Here is an 18,048-nt window from a genome sequence, read left to right on the forward strand (position 1 = left end):
AGGCCCACCCACTCTGGGTCTTAGTTTCACTCTCTTTGTTCAACAAACAGAAAGTGGGTGATTTGATTCTGTATCTGAGTCTCAAGGGAGTATCTGGCCTGGGGGACAACCTTAAGGACACCCCATCTCTGGAGGCTCTTGGCCAGGAAGCCTAGACATTGTAACCTTATGCTGCTCTCTACTCCACACCCACTGTGCATCCTGCCCTAACATTCTTTCTGTGGCCAACAGATACTTCCACATATTGCCTGACTGCCCCTGTGGGGTGGGGGCGGACAGTAAGTACCCTTCATCAGTTCAGACTAGACAGAACATCTTGATACAGATGTCAAGGCCAAGGTCACACAGCAAAGCCAACAGGGCTGTCCTCTCAATCCAGCCATACAATGCTTAGGTCAGGGATGTGGTATCAGACAACCTTCAGGGACACTCATCTGTTTCCAGCCCCGGTTCCAGAGACCATTTACTCCTCCTCAGAAAATTAGAGCAGGAAGGGTTTTGAGACTAAATCCAATCCTAAAATGGTAGGATCCGTATTTAAGAATATTCCAGAGGTCTTAGTCACAGCAGCATGGATGTTTGGAATGCACAGTTGACAGACTGTCTTCTGACCCTCTTACGTTATGTGCGTTCCAGGAAGTAGGAAGGGCTCGGCTCAACAAAATACAGCGACCTTGTTGTCTGTCATTACCTGCTGGCATTTGGTCTGCCTGTCCAAGGTCAAAGTGCCTGTCTGCCATCAGAAGGGCATAGATGGAGTCCCCATCGCTCTGTGAGGGTTCACCTCCCAGACTCTTGCACTGAGCTTCTCTCAGGCCTGCCTCCCACCCACTGCTTCCTCCCCTGACAAAGGCACTCCCCTGCCTAAGCTGCAAGTTACTCATGCCTTCCCACACCCCCAGAAAGCATTTGGCTGGGGAGAGACCCTCTCCCCCAGAGGGCGGCTTCCTGAGGCTGCCACGGTGATGAGAAAGCAGGGGGAGTTTGTGTTGGCCTGGCACATCTGCCTGTTGGGAGTGCAGCAGGCCAGGAATCCAGGTCTCAGTCCAGCCTCCTCCCCTGTCCCAGCCCCCATCACCCATAACCCAGGCTGCCAGAGGCAAGCTTGCCTTCAGTGTGGCCTGGGAAAAGTCACTTCCTCTCACTGTTTTTTTCTTTTTTTCAGAATGATACAGAAGGGGTGTTTACCCCCATGGGACTGTGTGAGGATTCTTTAAGTTAGCATTTGCAAAGTGCTTAGAGCAGGGTCTGGCGTTCAGAATTGCAATATGGACGATAGTTAAGCGGAGTAAATCAGTACTGGAAGCTGGTTTGTCCCCTCGCCAGGATGGGTTCTCTCACAAGACAGTGTCTGGCTGCTATGGAAGAAAGGGACAGAATGCAGAGAAAGGACTAACCACTTCCGTGGGCTTAAAGTCCGTCCTTTCCACTTCCTTGCGGTGTGGATTCACTCATCCAAGCCTCAGTTTTCCTCCTCTGTAAAATGGGAATGCTCTTCTTGATGCCTAGGACTGGCATCTTCATTTATAATTTGGTCAACAGAGATGAAATTAGAATAAAAGTATCCCCACCAGAAGTCCCCACACTCTTGGCCCACTTCTCATGGCCCTATCTTTTGAGCATGGCGCGCTTGCACGCGCGCAAGCACACACACACACACACACACACACACACACACAAACAGCAAAACCACAAACAAGAAGCTCCTCTGAGGTTCCTATCCTGCTAGTAAATGGGTTGGTGACACAGGAGACAGTCGATAGGCAGAAGGAAGTGGCCCTGTGGTTGAAAACAGACCAGAGGCCTGTTAGTCACTCCACTAGGTGGGGCGGCTGGGGTTTCCCCCATCACTGTCCTCCAGGCCAGTACCAAGGTTGCCCGGTGTCACTTAGGTACCAGTCCTTCCTCCCTGCTGACAGCCAACTCCGATGCTTCTCCACTTCCAGGAGAAGTGCTTGCTGCCTGCTCTCCCAGGGCTGTCCCCTCTCCGCAGGATGGCTTTCTACATACAGTCCCTGTCACTGGCCACTGCTAACCCCAGAGGAGCCCCAAAGCAGAGTCTGTTAACCGGCAGCCTCATGCTGTCTCCCCACAGCCCCTCCGTGAGGCTTTCATGCTTGTAGAGTCGGTACCTAAGTATTTTCACCTGAGGACACAGATGTGGAGGAAGGGTCATTGTTCACAATGGCTGTCCCACAGAACCCCAGGGACTCCCTGCCTCACTCAGCACCATCTAGGGCTTGTGGGTAAGAGCGTGCATTCGAAGTCTCTCCCCTCACTGACTCAAAGCAGCTTTCATGCCCACCCTTTCCTCTGCCTGATAGCCCCCTCTGCTGCCATCCACAGGGGTCTCCTCGCTTGCTCCCAGACTCCATCATGAGTGTTTCCTGACCTCTGCCCTTTCTCCTCCTGCCAGTACAGGCTACGGTCAACGTGTTTTGCCCACTAGAAGATCCTTGAGACCAGGGGCTTTGTCTATTCACTGCTGTCCCTTCAACTGGAATCGTATGTGGAACACAGAAGGATCCTGAAATAGCCAAATATGGGCTCAGGAGCCTGCACCAGGCTCTGCCTGGGCATCTCGTGTGACTCTGGCACTGACCTTGGGAAGCGGGTTTTGTCATTATCCCATTTTACAGACAGGATCGTGAAAGCAGGTAGGGAAGTTTGCACCCGGAATCCTGTGCCTATTACTGCCCTGTGTGCCTCGAGGTACCTGAGTCCTGCTGATTCGCTGTTCTGTCTCTGCTAAAGCCGCTGGGCACAGCCTCCTCTGCTCTCTCTACCTCCGGTCTCTCCCACCGACTCGCCTGCAAGGTGGCAGATATCAATCTGTCATCCTCGTCCTCTGTTCAAGACTCTTCTGTGGCTCCCTTCTACATTGAGTCCCCTGATTATTTCCTCAAACTATCTCCACCAACGCATTCAAAGTCTCACTAAAATGGACTCAGGTACGCTTGTTTGCGGGCTTTTTATTTCATGTGCTCTCTCTGGCCCACCACACTCTCCCCACTATCCCAGAATGCCCTGCTCCTTGTGTACCCTTACCTAGAGTGTCACTAGGGAGATAAGACCTTACTTTGGTGACTCCTTCCTGTACCTTGGTTTCCTGAGTTTTCTTCCAACTTCGCCCAGCCTCCACCCTACCTCTGGGGTCCCAGAGATTATAAGCCTCCCCAGAGGCTTCACTCACACCGCTCATGACTCACACCCTAAATTCACTGGGAAAGCCTGTGCCTCGGGGTTCCTTAGTGGTAAAATGCTAAATGGTTAACAAATGGATTTTCTCAATACAGTGCTGGGAATCAAGAAGTGCTTCCTTTCAGAGTGGGGAGGAGAAGCAGGTGCAGAGAGGCCCCCCCACCTCCCAGAACAACCCCGGAGGCCTTGCTCCCTCTGGGCGGCCAAGCGAGGGCTGCATCTTTTCCCACCACTGCCTAGTTGGGTTCAAGGTGGCCAGAGGAATTCAAGGCCACTAAACTCAGACAGGAAAAGGCAACGTCACCGAGTGCTGGTGTAATCCAAACCAGATGTGGCCTCGGTGGCTTCCAGACCCAGGGGGTGGTCACTGTGGGCCTGGCCCAGGCTCAGAGGCAGGAAATGGCCTTGGAGGAACACTCTCTGGGTTAGGCCCAGATAGGAGGAGGGTCTGCTGGAAGCTCTTAACCCTTCTTAGACCAAATGAGTGCCCAAGCCAGACTTCAGGGAGGTGCATATTTGGGTGACACAGGAGACAGCCAATGCACTGTTGCTGAGGCAGACACTATGTGAGACCAGCCATGCCCCCATGTTCTTCCTGGAGCCTGGGAAGCTCATGGCCTAGCATCCTAGGGATGGCAGGGTTCCAGACCCAGAGCTCTGGTCTCAGACTACACTCATGTCTGGCTCCAACTTGGCACTTGTCAGTCAGCTCTGAACTGCTGCCTCCCTTAGCCCAGATCTATGGTACAGACTCCTTCCACCCAGTGACTGCCAGGGATAGAACTCTACTGAGTGCAGTGGGGCTTGGGTCCCAGTCTCCAGAGAGGCAGATGCAGCCATGCAACGGGGCAAGGGCTCCAGCTTTGAGAGTGTGCTCTGTAGGCTTTGAGAGATCAAAAAAGTCCTTATGAAGCAGGGCAGAGTGGTACATGCCATTAGTCTTGGTACTTGGGAGGCAGAGGCAGGCAGATCTCTGTGAATTCAAAGCCAACCAACCTGCTGAGTTCCAGGATAGCCAGGGTTACATAGTGGGACCCCGTCTTTGAGGGGATAGAGACAGGGACATCCCTAGAAAACCTCGTTCGCCAGTTTATACTTCAAGTCTGCGTTCTCTGCCTCCTGGGACCTGGGAAGCCCATGAAAACATGAGAAGGGTGGCAGGGTAGATTTGGGGTTGCAGGGTGATGTCCCTACCTATGTCCCTTGAGGGGCTTCTTGCCCTGGACATATTAACCAGCTGTGTGGCTTTGGGCAAGTCATCTGTCCTCTCTGAGCCTGTCCCCGCATCAGTGGAGTATGGTCTCATCCTGTCTCAGCCGTCCTGGGGGCTATAGGAATTACAGAAGAAGAGCTAAGATTGTGGTCAAGTTAAAGAGGAGGAAGCAAGAATTGGGTGTGGTGGCACATGCCTTTAATCCCAGCACTCAGGAGGCAGAGGCAGATCTCTGGGTTCAAGGCCAACCTGGTCTACAGAGTGAGTTCCTGGACAGTCTCAGCTACATAGACAACCCCTGTCTCTAAAAACCTAAAAAAAAAAAAAATAATAATAAAAAGAATGAAAAATAGAAGGAAACGAGCTTGTTCTTATACTTGGTTCTAGTGCCAATTGTTGAAATCTTTGGTGGGGGGCCTTCCCTGTTGTGCCCTATTTCCCCAGTGGGATCTGAGCCTTGGATCTCTCTGCTCAGGCTGAATCTCCTTCCCTTCCTCCCCTCTCGGAGTGACTCATCCTCATCATCATGTTGTGTGGCCTGATGCTCAGCCAGGGTGGAGTCAGTGAGGCAGAGGACCACTAGGTGGAAACCCAGGCCTGGCTGGTGGAGGTCGGGGTGGAGGGAGACAGCAGGGTGCCAGTGGGCAGTGGGCAGCAGTGTGCGAGCTCTGGGAACCCTGCTGTAAGCACATCTGCCATTCACAGCCCAAGCCGTGTTTTCAGAGTCCCTCGAGTCCCAAACCCCATGTGGTATCTGCTGCTTACAAGAGCAGGGCAGGCAGGGCTGAGGGGTGCGGTGCTGTCATGGAAGCAGGAGAAAGATGTACAGCATCACTGAAGTCTGACTGTGGACACACCCAGGCCCAAGCCAAGGGTAGTGGGGCAGCAGCCACAGCAGAAACAGTGCCTGGTCAGTCTGGGTACTGATCCTGGTTCCTTGCAGCCTCTTGAGCCTTCCTGAAATCAGCTTTTCTATCAGACAAAGGGCGCAATTTGTCCATGTTGCTCACTGCAGGTTGGGGACCCAGTGCTCTCTACTTGGGGCTCTGTCGCCTCTCGGAAAGTCTGCACACCAGCTCTGATCTGCCTCCCAGGCTGCCCCTCCACAGACGGCCCCTGCCTGCACGGGAGGCCCGTGGGGCGCAGAAAGCAGGGGTTACTGTAGCAGGCGTCAGGCTGTGTGGTCTTTAGCCTTTCCTGGATGCCCTGTGTTCTGCTCCGACCTTGTTCAGTGTGGAGCTCATAGGAAGAATTCTTCGCAATCCTCAGGCCCAGGCTTACTGAGTAAGCTTCAAGTTCCTCTCTTGCTCTGGGCCTACAGAATGTGGATAAGGGCGCCACCCGCCCCATTTCCTCTCTGGGCTGTGAACCGTTCAAAACCCTTATCTCCATCTTACTGATGATATACCATCTTTCTCTCCTCTCCGTGACGTAGGACTCTGTCTCACCACCTGACTCAGTTTCCCTTTTCGAGATACAAATCATATCTACCTCCTCATCATCCTCCAAAGAATAAGGAGTTAGCCCATGACTAGAGCTGAGCACAGGCCAACCTGTACACTTTTTACTCTTGTGACATCACCCTTCTCCTAGGAGAGGAAACTGAGGCATAGTGAGGAAACCACTGGAGCACAACTCATGCTTGGAAGTCTGGCTCCTACATCTGTGAACACCACTCTATGCGTAGATGTGAAAACTCAGTGTGTAGCAGATAGTAGGTGCACAATTAATGCAGTCATTTGTGATCTCACACGAGTGTGTGCGCATGCAGAGGGAAGGAGGCTGCCTCCAACCTGTGTGTTTATTTACAAGGCACAAGCTGAGAGCAGGTTAGGGTCTGCCCGACGGCTTCATCATACGACCAGTTCATCCTGCCCAGGGGTTGTGAATGCCCCTGGGATGCGCACAGAGTGGCCAGCATGGGAAGACTCAGTCCTTGAGTAAACTTTAGGGGCAGTCTCAGGCCTCCCAGGCCTCCCCTTGCTACCGCCAATCCAGGCCTGGACTGGCTTTCTCTCAGAGTTCCTGTGTGTTGGTGGTCACAAAAAAGAAGCTGGGGGCCAGGAGGCCAGATGGTGTACGCGAGGCTATATCTGCTGGGAGTGTGAGACAGGGCACGGAGGTCCTCTCACACAAAGCCTGCTCTGTCTCCCCTGGCAGCCAGACTGCATTCTTACCCCACTAGAGGTTCCCATCCACCACCGCAGCAGCCCACCTGCTGGACCCCCGGCCATCCGTTCCAGGCAAGGGTGCCCCAGGTGGGGCCGAGAGAAGGCTACAGGGCAGCAGTTCAAAGGGGAAGCTAGGGAGAGTCTAGGAAATGGCCTGGCCATCCTTGGAGTCTGGGTGGGGCTGACAGGCCACAGCCCTGCTGAGGAGGCGGCAGCAAGATTCCAGGCCACACTCCATGTTCACATAGGGGAAGCGCCTAAGGACCTGCGGAGCCCCAAGCCTCGGGCCTGGAGCAGCTTTGCCCGGCCAGCCTGCTCTGGAGATCTATCTGGCCGGCTCTCTCTGGCCTCCTGAGCTGTGTGGTTTCAGCCTTGAGCACTATGCAGCTGCATCCAGGCTTAGCCGCTCCTGGGGTTCAGACCCCCAAAGCCATCAGTGCCCCCGAGCTACTGATCTTCTTGAAGCGATTGGCTGCGCTGACAGCAATGAAGTTTTTCTGGGGGACAAGAGAGGAAACCTGGTCAGTACCCCGGTGGGAGAGAACCTGGGGGGATGATCAAGTGTTCTTCAGAAGGCTCAGCAGACAAAGGTTCTTATAGCCAAGCCTGAGTTTGAGCCATGGGAGCCACACAGTAGGACAGATTGATTCTTAAAGTTGTCCTCTGACCTCTAGGCCACAGCATGAGTTTGTCCTCTGTATGTTCTGTATACATACAATAGATAAGTATTAAATAAATATCAAATTAAAATTTAGAAGATATTTTTTAAAGACCTGCCCATCATTAAAGGAGGGTCAGAGGTCAGAACAAGCAGAGTACCTACTCAGCTATAAAAAGTGCCATGACACCATTTGGTCCAATCAAAAGAAGCCCCTCGTCCCAGTTCAGGAGTCTCTCTACAGCAGCGATTCCCAACTGGACCCCTTTGGGGGTCAAATGACCCTTTCACAGGGGTCACCTAAGATCATTCTGGATATTAGACATTTACATGATGGTTCATAGCAGTGGCAAAACTACAAGTAGGAAGTAACAACAAAAGTAATTTTAAGGTCACTGCAGCACGAGGAACTGTGTTAAAGGGTTGCAGCATCAGGAAGGTTGAAAACCGCTGCTTAGCCGGTCTCCAGTTCCCCTCGGACCTCTCAATCTATTCCAGCCATACATCCTGCTGCCTGAGGCTCACGCTCAGCGCCCACGCCCACGTTCTGCCAGGAGGCCTCATACTCCCTCTGCCCTGCCCCCTCTTTCCTTGAGGTCTTGATTCACTTGCTCATCCTCACTGGGCCCCCCACACCCTGTTTGAAGGTGTAACTCCCCCCGCCCCCGCACTCCTACCTTCCTCTTAAGAACTCTCCACCCTTCACTGAAAGCTAAGTCCACAGGACCCAGACTCCTGCCTCCTGTCTCTACCATAGCAGAGGAGCATTTAGAAGTAACAGCTGTTCATTTAAGTATTTGGGAAATGGAGGAGAAGAGTTGTGACAGGATCAGAGATGCTCCCGAAGCCTGAGCCCTAGACTAATGATGCTCCGCTGGCAGGCAGGCTGAGTGAACAACTCCTGTTCAGAATGGGAGCTAGCCCAGGATCCAGAGAAAAGCCCATGTTTCCCAGACAAGGCCAGGCCCTGTCAACCGAGATTGCCAAGGCATAGCTGGAAGGGCCGGCGCCGGCAACTGGGCTTTCCCACCTCTCAGCCCCTCCCACCTCTCAGCCCCTCCCACCTCTCAGCCCCTCCCCCTGCCCCAGCTCTTCTACCTTCCAACGCCTCTTCATGAGGTATTTCTTAAGCAGGATCTGGGACTTGAGACGACGGTTGCAGCGTTTGGCTTTTTCTGCCAGGTTGTTGAGCCAGGGGTGGGCGAGACACTGCTCAGCACTCATTCTGGCACTGTGGAGAGGGCACTGTGGTGAGGGCAGGCCTGTGCCAGCTCCACTTGGCCCAGGCATGCACTCTGTCCTAGAACACACAGGGTCCCCAGGCTGGGCGAGTCTCACCTCTGGTCCTTCGTGATAAGATTGGAAACGAAGTCTTTGGCCTCATCTGACACGGCTTCAAAAGTCTCCTCATCAAAGTACCAGTTGGCAGACAGGACATTGTTTAGAGTCTCTGTGTCATCGTCTCCCAGGAAGGGAGAGAGGCCACTCAGTCTAGAGGGAAGGAGAGTGGCACGAGATGTGAGGTCGCAGCTGCTGAGGACCGGCCAGAGCCTAAGAGGCAGCATGTGTTGGAAAGACCCCGGGCTTCCAGAGTGGGACAGACCTGGGTTTGAATTTGGCTGGGTGACTTTGGGCAAGTCACTTCCCCTCTCTGAGCCTCACTCTTCTCATCTGTAAAATGGGCATAATAACCCCAGCTTCCCAGGGTTGCAGTGAAGATGAGGAACAGTAAGTGTGAAACACAAAGTGAGCACACGCAAAAGAGATATCCACTGTCCCCACCCAGGGCATAAGGAATCTGCTATCCAGAATCGCCCCAGGGTGGGATGTTGTGCTTTTAGGGAACCTTGGTTTTGTTTTTGTTTGTTTTTTCATCTATAAAATGGGTACAAAATCCTCCCTAGCATACACCAAAAACTGCACCAGGCAAACAGAAAGGTAGGAGCACCTCAGCAGAACCCTAAAGCCAGTCTTGTCCTCTCCTACCCATCCCTGCACCCCTGCTGACTGCAGCCACCACCTTCCCTAGGGCTCACAGCATGTAGGTGATCACCCCAAGACTCCACATGTCGGTCTTGTCAGAGATCTGGTCATAGTTCACCACCTCTGGAGACAGGAACTCCGGGGTCCCAAAATTCACCTTCAGCTTCTCGTTGGGGTTATACCTGGGAGTGAGGTTGAGAGCTTAGGTGCCCAGCGGCTCCAGACACATCCTCCCCTGCTTCTCCACCTCACCTCTAGGCCCCACCCTCCTACCCCCCCAGACACATCCTCCCCTGCTTCTCCACCTCACCTCTAGGCCCCACCCTCCTACCCCCCCCAGCTGGTACCTCCGTGCCAGGCCAAAGTCAATTATCTTCACCAAGTGCCCAGTGGTGTTCACACACAAGATGTTCTCAGGCTGAAGAGGCAGAGATGGCCGGGGTCAGCCTCTGACCCAGCTCTCCCTCCTTCCACCACCCCCCAGTTCCACCTTGATCCCTTGCTGGGGCCCCACATGTGGGGGTAGATCCTTAGGTAGTACTCAGAGACCCATCAGACCTGCTCTCGGAAGTAAAGAGGCTAAGTCCTTGTGAAAAATGTATCTCAAAGCACAAGACTACCCAGCAGGCTCAGGAGGAATCTCCCTGCCACCCCCCCACCTCTGCAGAGGGTGGAGAAACTGAGATCTGCAGATAGGCAGTGGCTGGAGGCCAGGCAGGGCTGCTATCAGGAACTGGAGGGCCAGGGCCTGGGTAAGGTAACGGGAGGGTCTGTAGACAGCGAGCTCTCTCCTGCCTCCCACGCGCGCAAATCCTTCTTTGAAAGCCACACACTTGGAGGCAGAGTTCTTTCCCTCAGGACCTTGCGTTTCAGTTAGGGGTTCTACTCTATCCCCCACAAAAATCAGCCCTCACAAGGAACCTCTGATGTTTCTCCATGGAGCCTTCCAGACACCCTAATTCTTAGAGGGATCCCTGTCTGTCCCTATAACTCGGAAATAACCTCTGACTTTTTCCTAGCCCGCCCACTTCCTGTGCGCCTTCAGCCGGCACTCCTCTTTTCTGAAGCGCACGCCTCTCATCCCCACAAGTTCTCTTCTAGCTTCCTACCTTGGCCTCCTGAGGCCCCTGCTCCACCTACGTCCTACTGAAAACCATGTCCTCTCCCCTTCTCTGTTTGTCCTCATAGGTACCTGAAGAACTGGGAGACTCTCACGCACTCAGAACATGACACTGAGCAAAGCCAGAAGCTGTTGGATGCCCCAGCCATTGCCCTATCTCCACTGGACAAGTGTCTTTTCCCCATGTTCTCCCTCTGTGTGTCCTGGATGCTCTCTTGTGCCTTTCACAGCCTTTTAAAATGGGCTTTGCTCATTTGGATGTTGTAGATTGAACAAGAAACATGTGCATCCTAGTATCTCATGGGGAGTGCTCTTTCCTGTAGCCGGGACTTGGTAACTGTGCGTTAAGTGAATGAACCAACGCGGGTACCCACTCTGCGCTGATGGGGCTTATTAACATTCCGACTCAGTACTTACTAGCATCTGCCACGGGGACAGGAGACAGCTGATACCTCGTGTTCCCCTCTTCCCATTCGAAGCCCTAGGCAGGTTTCTAAGCTCCTGGCAGCCACTGGTACTGATAGAAGTGAGTGTGCAGTGAAAAATCTGTTGGTGTCCTTAGCCGGCTGTGTGCAAGAGACTCCGTCAGCTCAGAATGCGAAAGTCCCCCTGTAGAGTTCACACTAGTGCCTGCCTCCTATACACTGGCATGATGCTTCTTAGTGAGCTATACGGACGTGTCCCAGAACACTGGCTGCTATGAAGTGGACCCTCAACAGTACTGAGTAATACCCACCGGCAGTATCTGTCCCAGGCCACCATGGAGGTTGGTACTGCGCAGCACCAGCAGCTATAGTGAACCAAACACTGGACTCTAAGCTCCAAGGAAGCTGAGACTGAGGCCTGACTCTCTCCACCCCCATCCTCCCCTCTGTCCCTTGCACTCTGAATAGGCTGAGAAAGAGGAATAAGGGACAGTAGAGAGACGAGCCTGTGACAGCAGCCGCTGCAGGAGGCCTCAGCCCACTACCTTGAGGTCCAGGTGCAGGACCCTCATCTTGTGCATGAAGAGGATCCCGTCACAGATCTGCCTGACGAACACCATGGTATCCACCTCGGTCAGATGGTAGTCCTCATCCACGATCCTCTCAAAGAGCTCGCCGCCCTCAATGCTGTGTACACAGACCCCACTGCAGACTGGTTCTGGCCTGCTGGCCTTGCCACCCAGCCCCAACTCCCACGTGGACACTCACTACTCCATGAACAGGATGATCTCGTGTGAGGTCTCAATGGCTGAGTACAGCTGGATCAGATTTCGATGGTTCAGCTGGTTCATGACCTCGATCTCCAGCAACACCATTTCCTGAGAAGTGGGGAAATCAAGAGGACTCACTGGACACCAACACCCCCTCCAACCTCCTCCCACTGGTCTCCGTGCCTCCATCAATCTCTCCCTATAACCACACTCTGAGCACCAGCAGCGGAGATATAACTATGTCGTAGGCAGGTGGGATTGGTTCCCAAAGCCAATTGTGTTAGCACATGCACGGAATTCCGGAACTCAGGAGGCAGAGGCAGGAGGGTCAAGAGTTCAAGACCCATCTAGATCACACTATAAAACCCTGTTTAACTCCCACCCCTAAAATGGGATCGATTCCCAAATACAGAGCAGCCATCTTTGCCATTTTCCTTTGGGGAAATCTAAGAAAGCCCCAAATTTATCATATGCTAAGTAAGTCCTTGGTACCACCCTTCTCCATGGCTGATTCATCTACAGCCATTGGGGGGGGGGGTATGATACAGGCCTTCAGCCAAGTATCAGGGACAAAGAACAAGGAGCAATCACCTGTGTCTACCCACTGACAGTCCACCACTAAGGCCTTTGTCACAGTTCCACCCTAAACTAGATCAGAAACCCAGCCACCAGTTACCCCTTTTTTTCTACACTAAACAACTGTCCCTGCCACTTTCAGACAGTGTGCAGATCAGCAGTCTCATTGGTGGGCTGTCATAACTATGTAGGAATATTTACACCATGATATTGGCATGTGACACTCATCAGGTGTCTCCTGTGCCCGAAACCCCAGGGCAGCTGTTAAAGTCTAGGCATCAGGGCGAGGCCGTCCAGATGCATCTCTGCCCCTCACCCCAACCCCTACATCCAGCTCACACTTTGCCTACAGCTTCCCCAGAGACACCCGCGTCTAACATGGTCTGTCTGACCAAACTCCCAGCCACCGCCCTGCCTCTCTTTCTTCCTAGTTCCTCTCAACACCTGGTGTCACGCTCGTTCTTTCGTTCCGGCCTTCAGTCACCTATCTGTCCCTATACTCTGACCTGCTGGTCCTATGAGGTTGGGGACTTTTTCAATCCTGTGACAGCCCTGGTGTGGTGGAAGGCAAAGAAAAACAAAATGCTCAGTGATCAATTAACCAACCGCTGGTTCCAGTTAACTCACAGTGTACAGTTGTGTGAATTATCACAGGACACTGAGCATTCATGCTGAACCAGATGTCGTGGTAGAAGCCAGGGAAGAGCAGTCAAAAGTACAGATCTGAGGCTGCGAGTGTGGCTCAGTTGGTAGAGTGTTTGCCTAGCATGCAGGAAGTCCTGGGTTCAATTCCCAGAACCACTGGATATCATGGCAAACACAAACCCCAACAAACAGGAAGCAGAAGCAGGAGTTCACAGTCATCCTCTGCTTCAAAGTGAGTTCAAGGTCACTCTGGTATATATGAGCCTTTTCCCAATCAGTCGATCAAATAAGTCAAAGGCCCCCACACAGGAGCAGGATAGAGCCACACAGAAAATGCATCCCGCCCAGATAGGCTCTCAGAACCAGCAGCCATGTTCCCCTGGGCTTCTGAGCTGCACAAGAGGATATAGAAGGGAGAGTCCCCTGAGAAATGGGATGTGTGGGCTCTAGCTGGGGGAACCAGGCTCCTGTAATAGGCTGTTTGTCCATCCTTCTCTCTGTGTGGCATGAGTTTTCATACCAGGCTCCCAGCCTGGCACTGTAGGTGGCTGGAGATAAGAGGTGTCCATTCTAAGAGCATCTCTCTGCTGTAGGGCCAGCACCCCCCCACTACCTTGTCCTTGGGACTCTGTTTCTTGATGACCTTGGCCGCCAGCTTGAGGCCTGTGGCTCTCTCCGTGCAGGTGCATACAACTCCAAACTTGCCACTAGAATGATGAGAGGTAGGAAGTGAAGGGACTTCCCAGACCCAGGGGTCAGGAGAGGCCTCTGAAAGGTGGGAGCACTCACCCCACAGCTCCTACTCCCTCTAGAAGCAAAGGTTGCTGAGGCTGAAATGCATGGAGCAAAGAGGAACAGACTAGGGATGGCCAAGGGCTCATCCAGAAAGTGACCCTACTCAGTGCAGTTTGGGAGACCTGATGGGTAACATGTGTGACTCCAGAGAAGCACGTGGGACAGTCCTAGGGGCTGTGTCTGGGTCACCGGGGCTGGATGTTCCCCCATACATGATTCCAAGCTTGGTTAGCTATCTCACCCTCCCAATGCCTCCTTTGAGTTCATGCTGAATTCACTGTTGACATTTCCGGTCCTCAGCTCGACGATCCTGTGTGGGAAGGGGGCTGGGGGTGGTGGACAATCATCTAAGAAGACAGAGTTGAGCTGTTAGTCAGGGGTGAAGACTTCTGGGAAAAGTCTTTAACATCACGGCCTCCTGACTGATCTGCCCCATCCCCCAAGAAAAATTGAGTTTGCCAAGTGATGCCTGGGGACCATCTGGTCAGAACAGGACTATCAGACCCACCCGATTCTAGTTCTGCCTTGTACACCTAAAATGGTCTCGGCATTTGTCTCCAGCAATGGGAAATCTGGTTCACTGCAGAATGTTAAGACAACTAGCTAGCCGACAGGACTTAGACAAGCTATAGTGGGGGGGTGGGGAGGGCTGTTGCCATTAAAAACAGCCACACACCCGAACAAGCCCATACAGCAGCTGTGAAGTGGAATCCCAGACAGTGGGACTGCTGTGTCTGAAAGACGGTGTGGGTGGAGTTGCCGGCCACCTGATTACACACCACGGTGGGGCGCCCAGGGACACAGCAGTTCGATAGTGAGACACCGCCACCTAGTGGCCATCATGAGGACAGAGGGCTTCGAAGGCCACCGGGCTGACTCATCGGAATGGAAACCTTTAAAAATAGTCAGAGGCGGCAGGGAAGCCACTCTGGTGATAAATCAGAAGGCCCTTGGAGGTGATTCAGGTCCTGTCATGCCAAGGATGTGATCTCTGGGCGGGGCGGAGGTCTCTGGAGCCGCGGGGGCAGGAGGCTGGGCCCCTGGCCACCGCCCAGCCGCCAGGTCCTCCCACCCTGTCTGAATGGCACTGTGCCGCGAGCCAGGCAGACTGGCAGGTCTCCCAGGGCACCTCAGCCTGGAGGAGGGGGTGTCAGGACACTCTGGGCTCTCCTGACCCTATGTCACCCTACCCCCAGCCCATTTGCACCCCTGCTGGGATCCCCTCGCTCTTCCTACTGCACAAGCTTGCTCCCCCACCGCCCCAGGGCTTCCTCCCAGGACCTGTAGAGTGCGGCCCCAGATTTCCTGGCCACTGGTCCCTCACACAAACACCTGTGCAGCTCATAAAACAGCTATGGCTCTCTGACACCCTGCCCTCCACCAGTTCCTTTCAAAGCAACTGACATTGGGACCTTTCCTCAGACAGAGCCCCACCTCCACTTGGAGCAAGTTTTCCTCGTTACAGTTCATCTGTGCGATTTTCTTATTAACCAAAGTAGAAGAAAATCAAAAGTGGGGTTTTGAGTCAAAAGGTCTTCGCCATCTTTGGACATTTTGTTTCCATTTCCCATCTCAGAAAGACATACTACCTGGTGCCCTGCGACATTTGCATCAGGGAACCTGGGGGAGGCATGGATCAGGGTAAGTTAGCCCCCTGCATAAGAAAGGATACCTGGGACTACTCCATCCCTTCCCTCCCCCATCCCTGGGACAGTCTGACATCAGTCTGCCCCTACCTACCCAGAATTTGGAAGCAGTCTTCCTCCCTGGCAGTGAGACAGAGGGTCTGCTCCACCTCTGCTCTCTCTGAGGGAACAGCCTGGAACCCGATCCGCTGGGAGGTGTCCCCTTGCACCTTAGCATGCCCAGCCTGGTCTGGGGCCTTCTCTGCCTCTGCCTTCTGCTTCTCTGCCAGGGTGCTCGTCCCTCCTTCTGCCTTGGCTGGACCAGGATCTTGGGGGTCAGGGGTTACAGACACCCCCGTAAAGACGAGTTCTGTTGTCTCGCTTAGGGGCTTCCCAGCCAGTGTCTTCTCAGAACTAGAAGGTAAGAAGTGAGACACCTCAGGAAGGTTTGAAGGCTTCCAGACCAAACTTGCCATCTGCTTTGTCCACATCAAGGGTCAACTCTCAACACAGGAAGACCCACTGACAGAGGCTGGCTGCTAGGATGAGGCTAATCACACGGGCTGACAGGAAGCTATAAGGCTCCTGATTCCGCTAAAAGGAAAAGGTTACTATGTAACTGCCAGTACTGCCTTACTGGGACTGGTGTGAGAAGTGTCACTGTTGCATCTGCAGATCATGAGTGTCCAGCTGTGCATGACTGGTTACATCAACTTATGAATGAAGTGTTAGCCTTCTTTTTGTATTAAAGTAAGAAGGCTACAATCCAGCTCACCACTGGACACTCATGAAACAAATGCCCAGAAGCCTAGTGGGGGGAAAAGCCTGTAGCCAGTCTTCCGTGACGTCCTCTGTCTAACATCCTGTTCTCTGAATGAAGGCAATAACATTTCTTCAGGGATAGGGTGGTAGAGCAGGTACCTGGGCCAGAACTACCCTCCCCAGCACGAGATCTGATAAAATCCAGTACTCGAGCCAGGGAGGTTAAGTCTGGAAAAAAGAGCCAAGAGACCTCTCCCTCCCCAAGCAGGGCCATTCACCATGAGATGATAGCCGGGCAGCTAGGGCTGTGGAGAAAGGCAGGTGAGCCTCTTCTTCCTGCTTCGTGGCCTTCTACTGCCTTCTTGCCTGCCTTGGCCTCTCCAGATCCCTGGTTGCCGGAGGGTGCTTGCTTCTGGATGCTGGCATCGGCTGTGGCAGTGGGCTGGGGCAAGGCTGCAGGAGGCCCCGCACTGCCTTCAGCAGGCCCCCCACCTCCGTCCCCCTCTCCTGAAGCGCCCTGGCTGCTGGCTGAAGCTGAGGCCGGGTCACCCTTTTTCTCCGGGCCAGGGGCTTTTTTCGGGGAGGGTGGATGTGGATTTTTCTTTGGCTCTGGTGCGCCAGGGTCTTTCTTCTTGTTAGGGGGTCCCAGGTCTTTCTCTGTGACTGGGGGGCTGGGTTCTTTCTCTGAAGCTGGAGGCCCATCACCTGCAGTGCCTTTAGGTGTCTGTTCTGCAAAGGAGGGGGGACATCCGTCAGTACCCCTCCTTTCTTTCCCTGCCAAGTTGGGCAGAGACCTGCTCTGGGCCCCTACCCAGGAAACAACCTCTCAATGCCTGTCCCTCCAAGTCTCTGGAGCTGCTTGGTGACAAACTTGTCAGGAGCTTGGGGGCTCCTCACCAGCTTCTCGGACTCTAGATGGGCTTTGTACTAGTTCTAAAGTGAACCCCCACAGCCATTGATGGAGGTGTCTCATTGTCCCATCTCCCCTCCAGCAATGGCTTCCTGCAGGTACTGGATCCAGCCCAACTCCACCCACAGATTATCCCCATTCCCAAATCCCTCATGCACCAAGCAGAGAACCTTGGTCACAGACTTCCCTGTGAGAAACCTGCCCAACCCTGGCTTCAAAACATCCCCTCTGAAGCTCCTCCCTCCTATCTGCTGCCCCCGGCTTGGCACCTGTTGACAGGCTCTGGATTCCCAGCTCAACTGCTCCGTTTTCTGTAGCCATGAGGTAGGTAGGCGTGTGCTTCTGCTTGTCTAACTCAAGTCTTTCTAGCTGCAGGAAGAGGAGTGAAGTGTATCAGGTTGTAAGGTGCCCCCTCTTTTCCAGCTGTGGAGAGAGAAGACCGAGGTCAGTCAACTGAGAGATGTACCTGGATAGAGAGGGGGCAACCTGGTGGCCCGCAGTCTGCCGCAGCTACTCGGGCGCAATCCTGGGGAGGTTGTAAGGGATTGGGCCCGGTGAGCAGAGGCGGAGGCAGGGGCGTGAGCAGTGGAGGCGGAGACTAAGAGGAGGATCTTTGACACCAGGGGCCATGCAGTGCGGTTGCCACCACCTGTCACTCTTGGCCCCCGTTCAGAGGACACTGCATTCTTCCCACGGCCTGACATGGGGTAGAATGGTGTTGGAACCATTAGGAAGAAAAAGGGAGGGGGCATTTGGGCTCTGGGGAGCAGGCTGTGGCCAGGATACAGGAAGGGGCTTCAAGAAGAGGGGTCTTTGGGCAGGGCTGAAGGGCAAGACTATGCCCAGGCCCAGGAATGGCTGTGCCCACTTCTATGCCATACCCTCTGGGTTCCTAGGAGCTTGGGGAGAGCCGCTGTAACCCCGGGGCCCAGTCCTGTGCTCCAGGTATCCGGATCTACTCAGACCATCTCTGGGTAAGAAATCATGCCAGCTTTGCCTGTCAGCTGGTCTGATTTCCCCCTGCTGGGGAAACGCTTCTTTTCTTGGATTCTTTGGGGCCATGGAGACTTGACTGAGCATCAGAGGGAGGCCAGTAGAAATATAAGATGACCCTCCTCAAGAAGGGGTTGATGGGCAGTTTCTTCAGGGATGGGGACCTGAGCTCAAGGTGTTCAGGCTGAGATGGGGTAGGGA

General features: G+C 53.7%; 1 protein-coding gene across 1 annotated transcript; it reads right to left on the minus strand.

The window, feature by feature from the left end:
- Positions 1–6,174: 6,174 nt before the first annotated feature.
- MYLK2 (myosin light chain kinase 2) lies at positions 6,175–17,437 on the minus strand. The gene is made up of 13 exons (XM_080925200.1): positions 17,321–17,437; positions 17,124–17,223; positions 16,223–16,673; positions 15,298–15,596; positions 13,799–13,904; positions 13,376–13,469; positions 11,540–11,649; positions 11,317–11,458; positions 9,574–9,644; positions 9,280–9,408; positions 8,582–8,734; positions 8,342–8,474; positions 6,175–7,082 (listed from the first exon to the last, which is right to left on the minus strand). Exons 2-13 carry the CDS (start codon positions 17,173–17,175, stop codon positions 7,002–7,004), a joined length of 1,821 nt encoding a protein of 606 aa, XP_080781326.1. The 5' UTR covers positions 17,176–17,223; positions 17,321–17,437; the 3' UTR covers positions 6,175–7,001.
- Positions 17,438–18,048: the final 611 nt, after the last annotated feature.

Source organism: Micromys minutus, assembly GCF_963924665.1.
Source record: "Micromys minutus genome assembly, chromosome: 11".
Taxonomy (NCBI): domain Eukaryota; kingdom Metazoa; phylum Chordata; class Mammalia; order Rodentia; family Muridae; genus Micromys; species Micromys minutus.

What these genes read in the sequence shown, in the direction of transcription:
- MYLK2 (XM_080925200.1), bottom strand. Translation starts at nt 17,175, where the DNA reads ATGGCTACAGAAAACGGAGCAGTTGAGCTGGGAATCCAGAGCCTGTCA. An exon ending in AATCCAGAGCCTGTCAACAG is followed by an intron (nt 16,674 to 17,123) that starts GTGCCAAGCCGG and finishes CCTCCTTTGCAG; the next exon opens with AACAGACACCTAAAGGCACT. An exon ending in TCAAAGGAGGCATTGGGAGG is followed by an intron (nt 13,470 to 13,798) that starts GTGAGATAGCTA and finishes TCATCATTCTAG; the next exon opens with TGGCAAGTTTGGAGTTGTAT.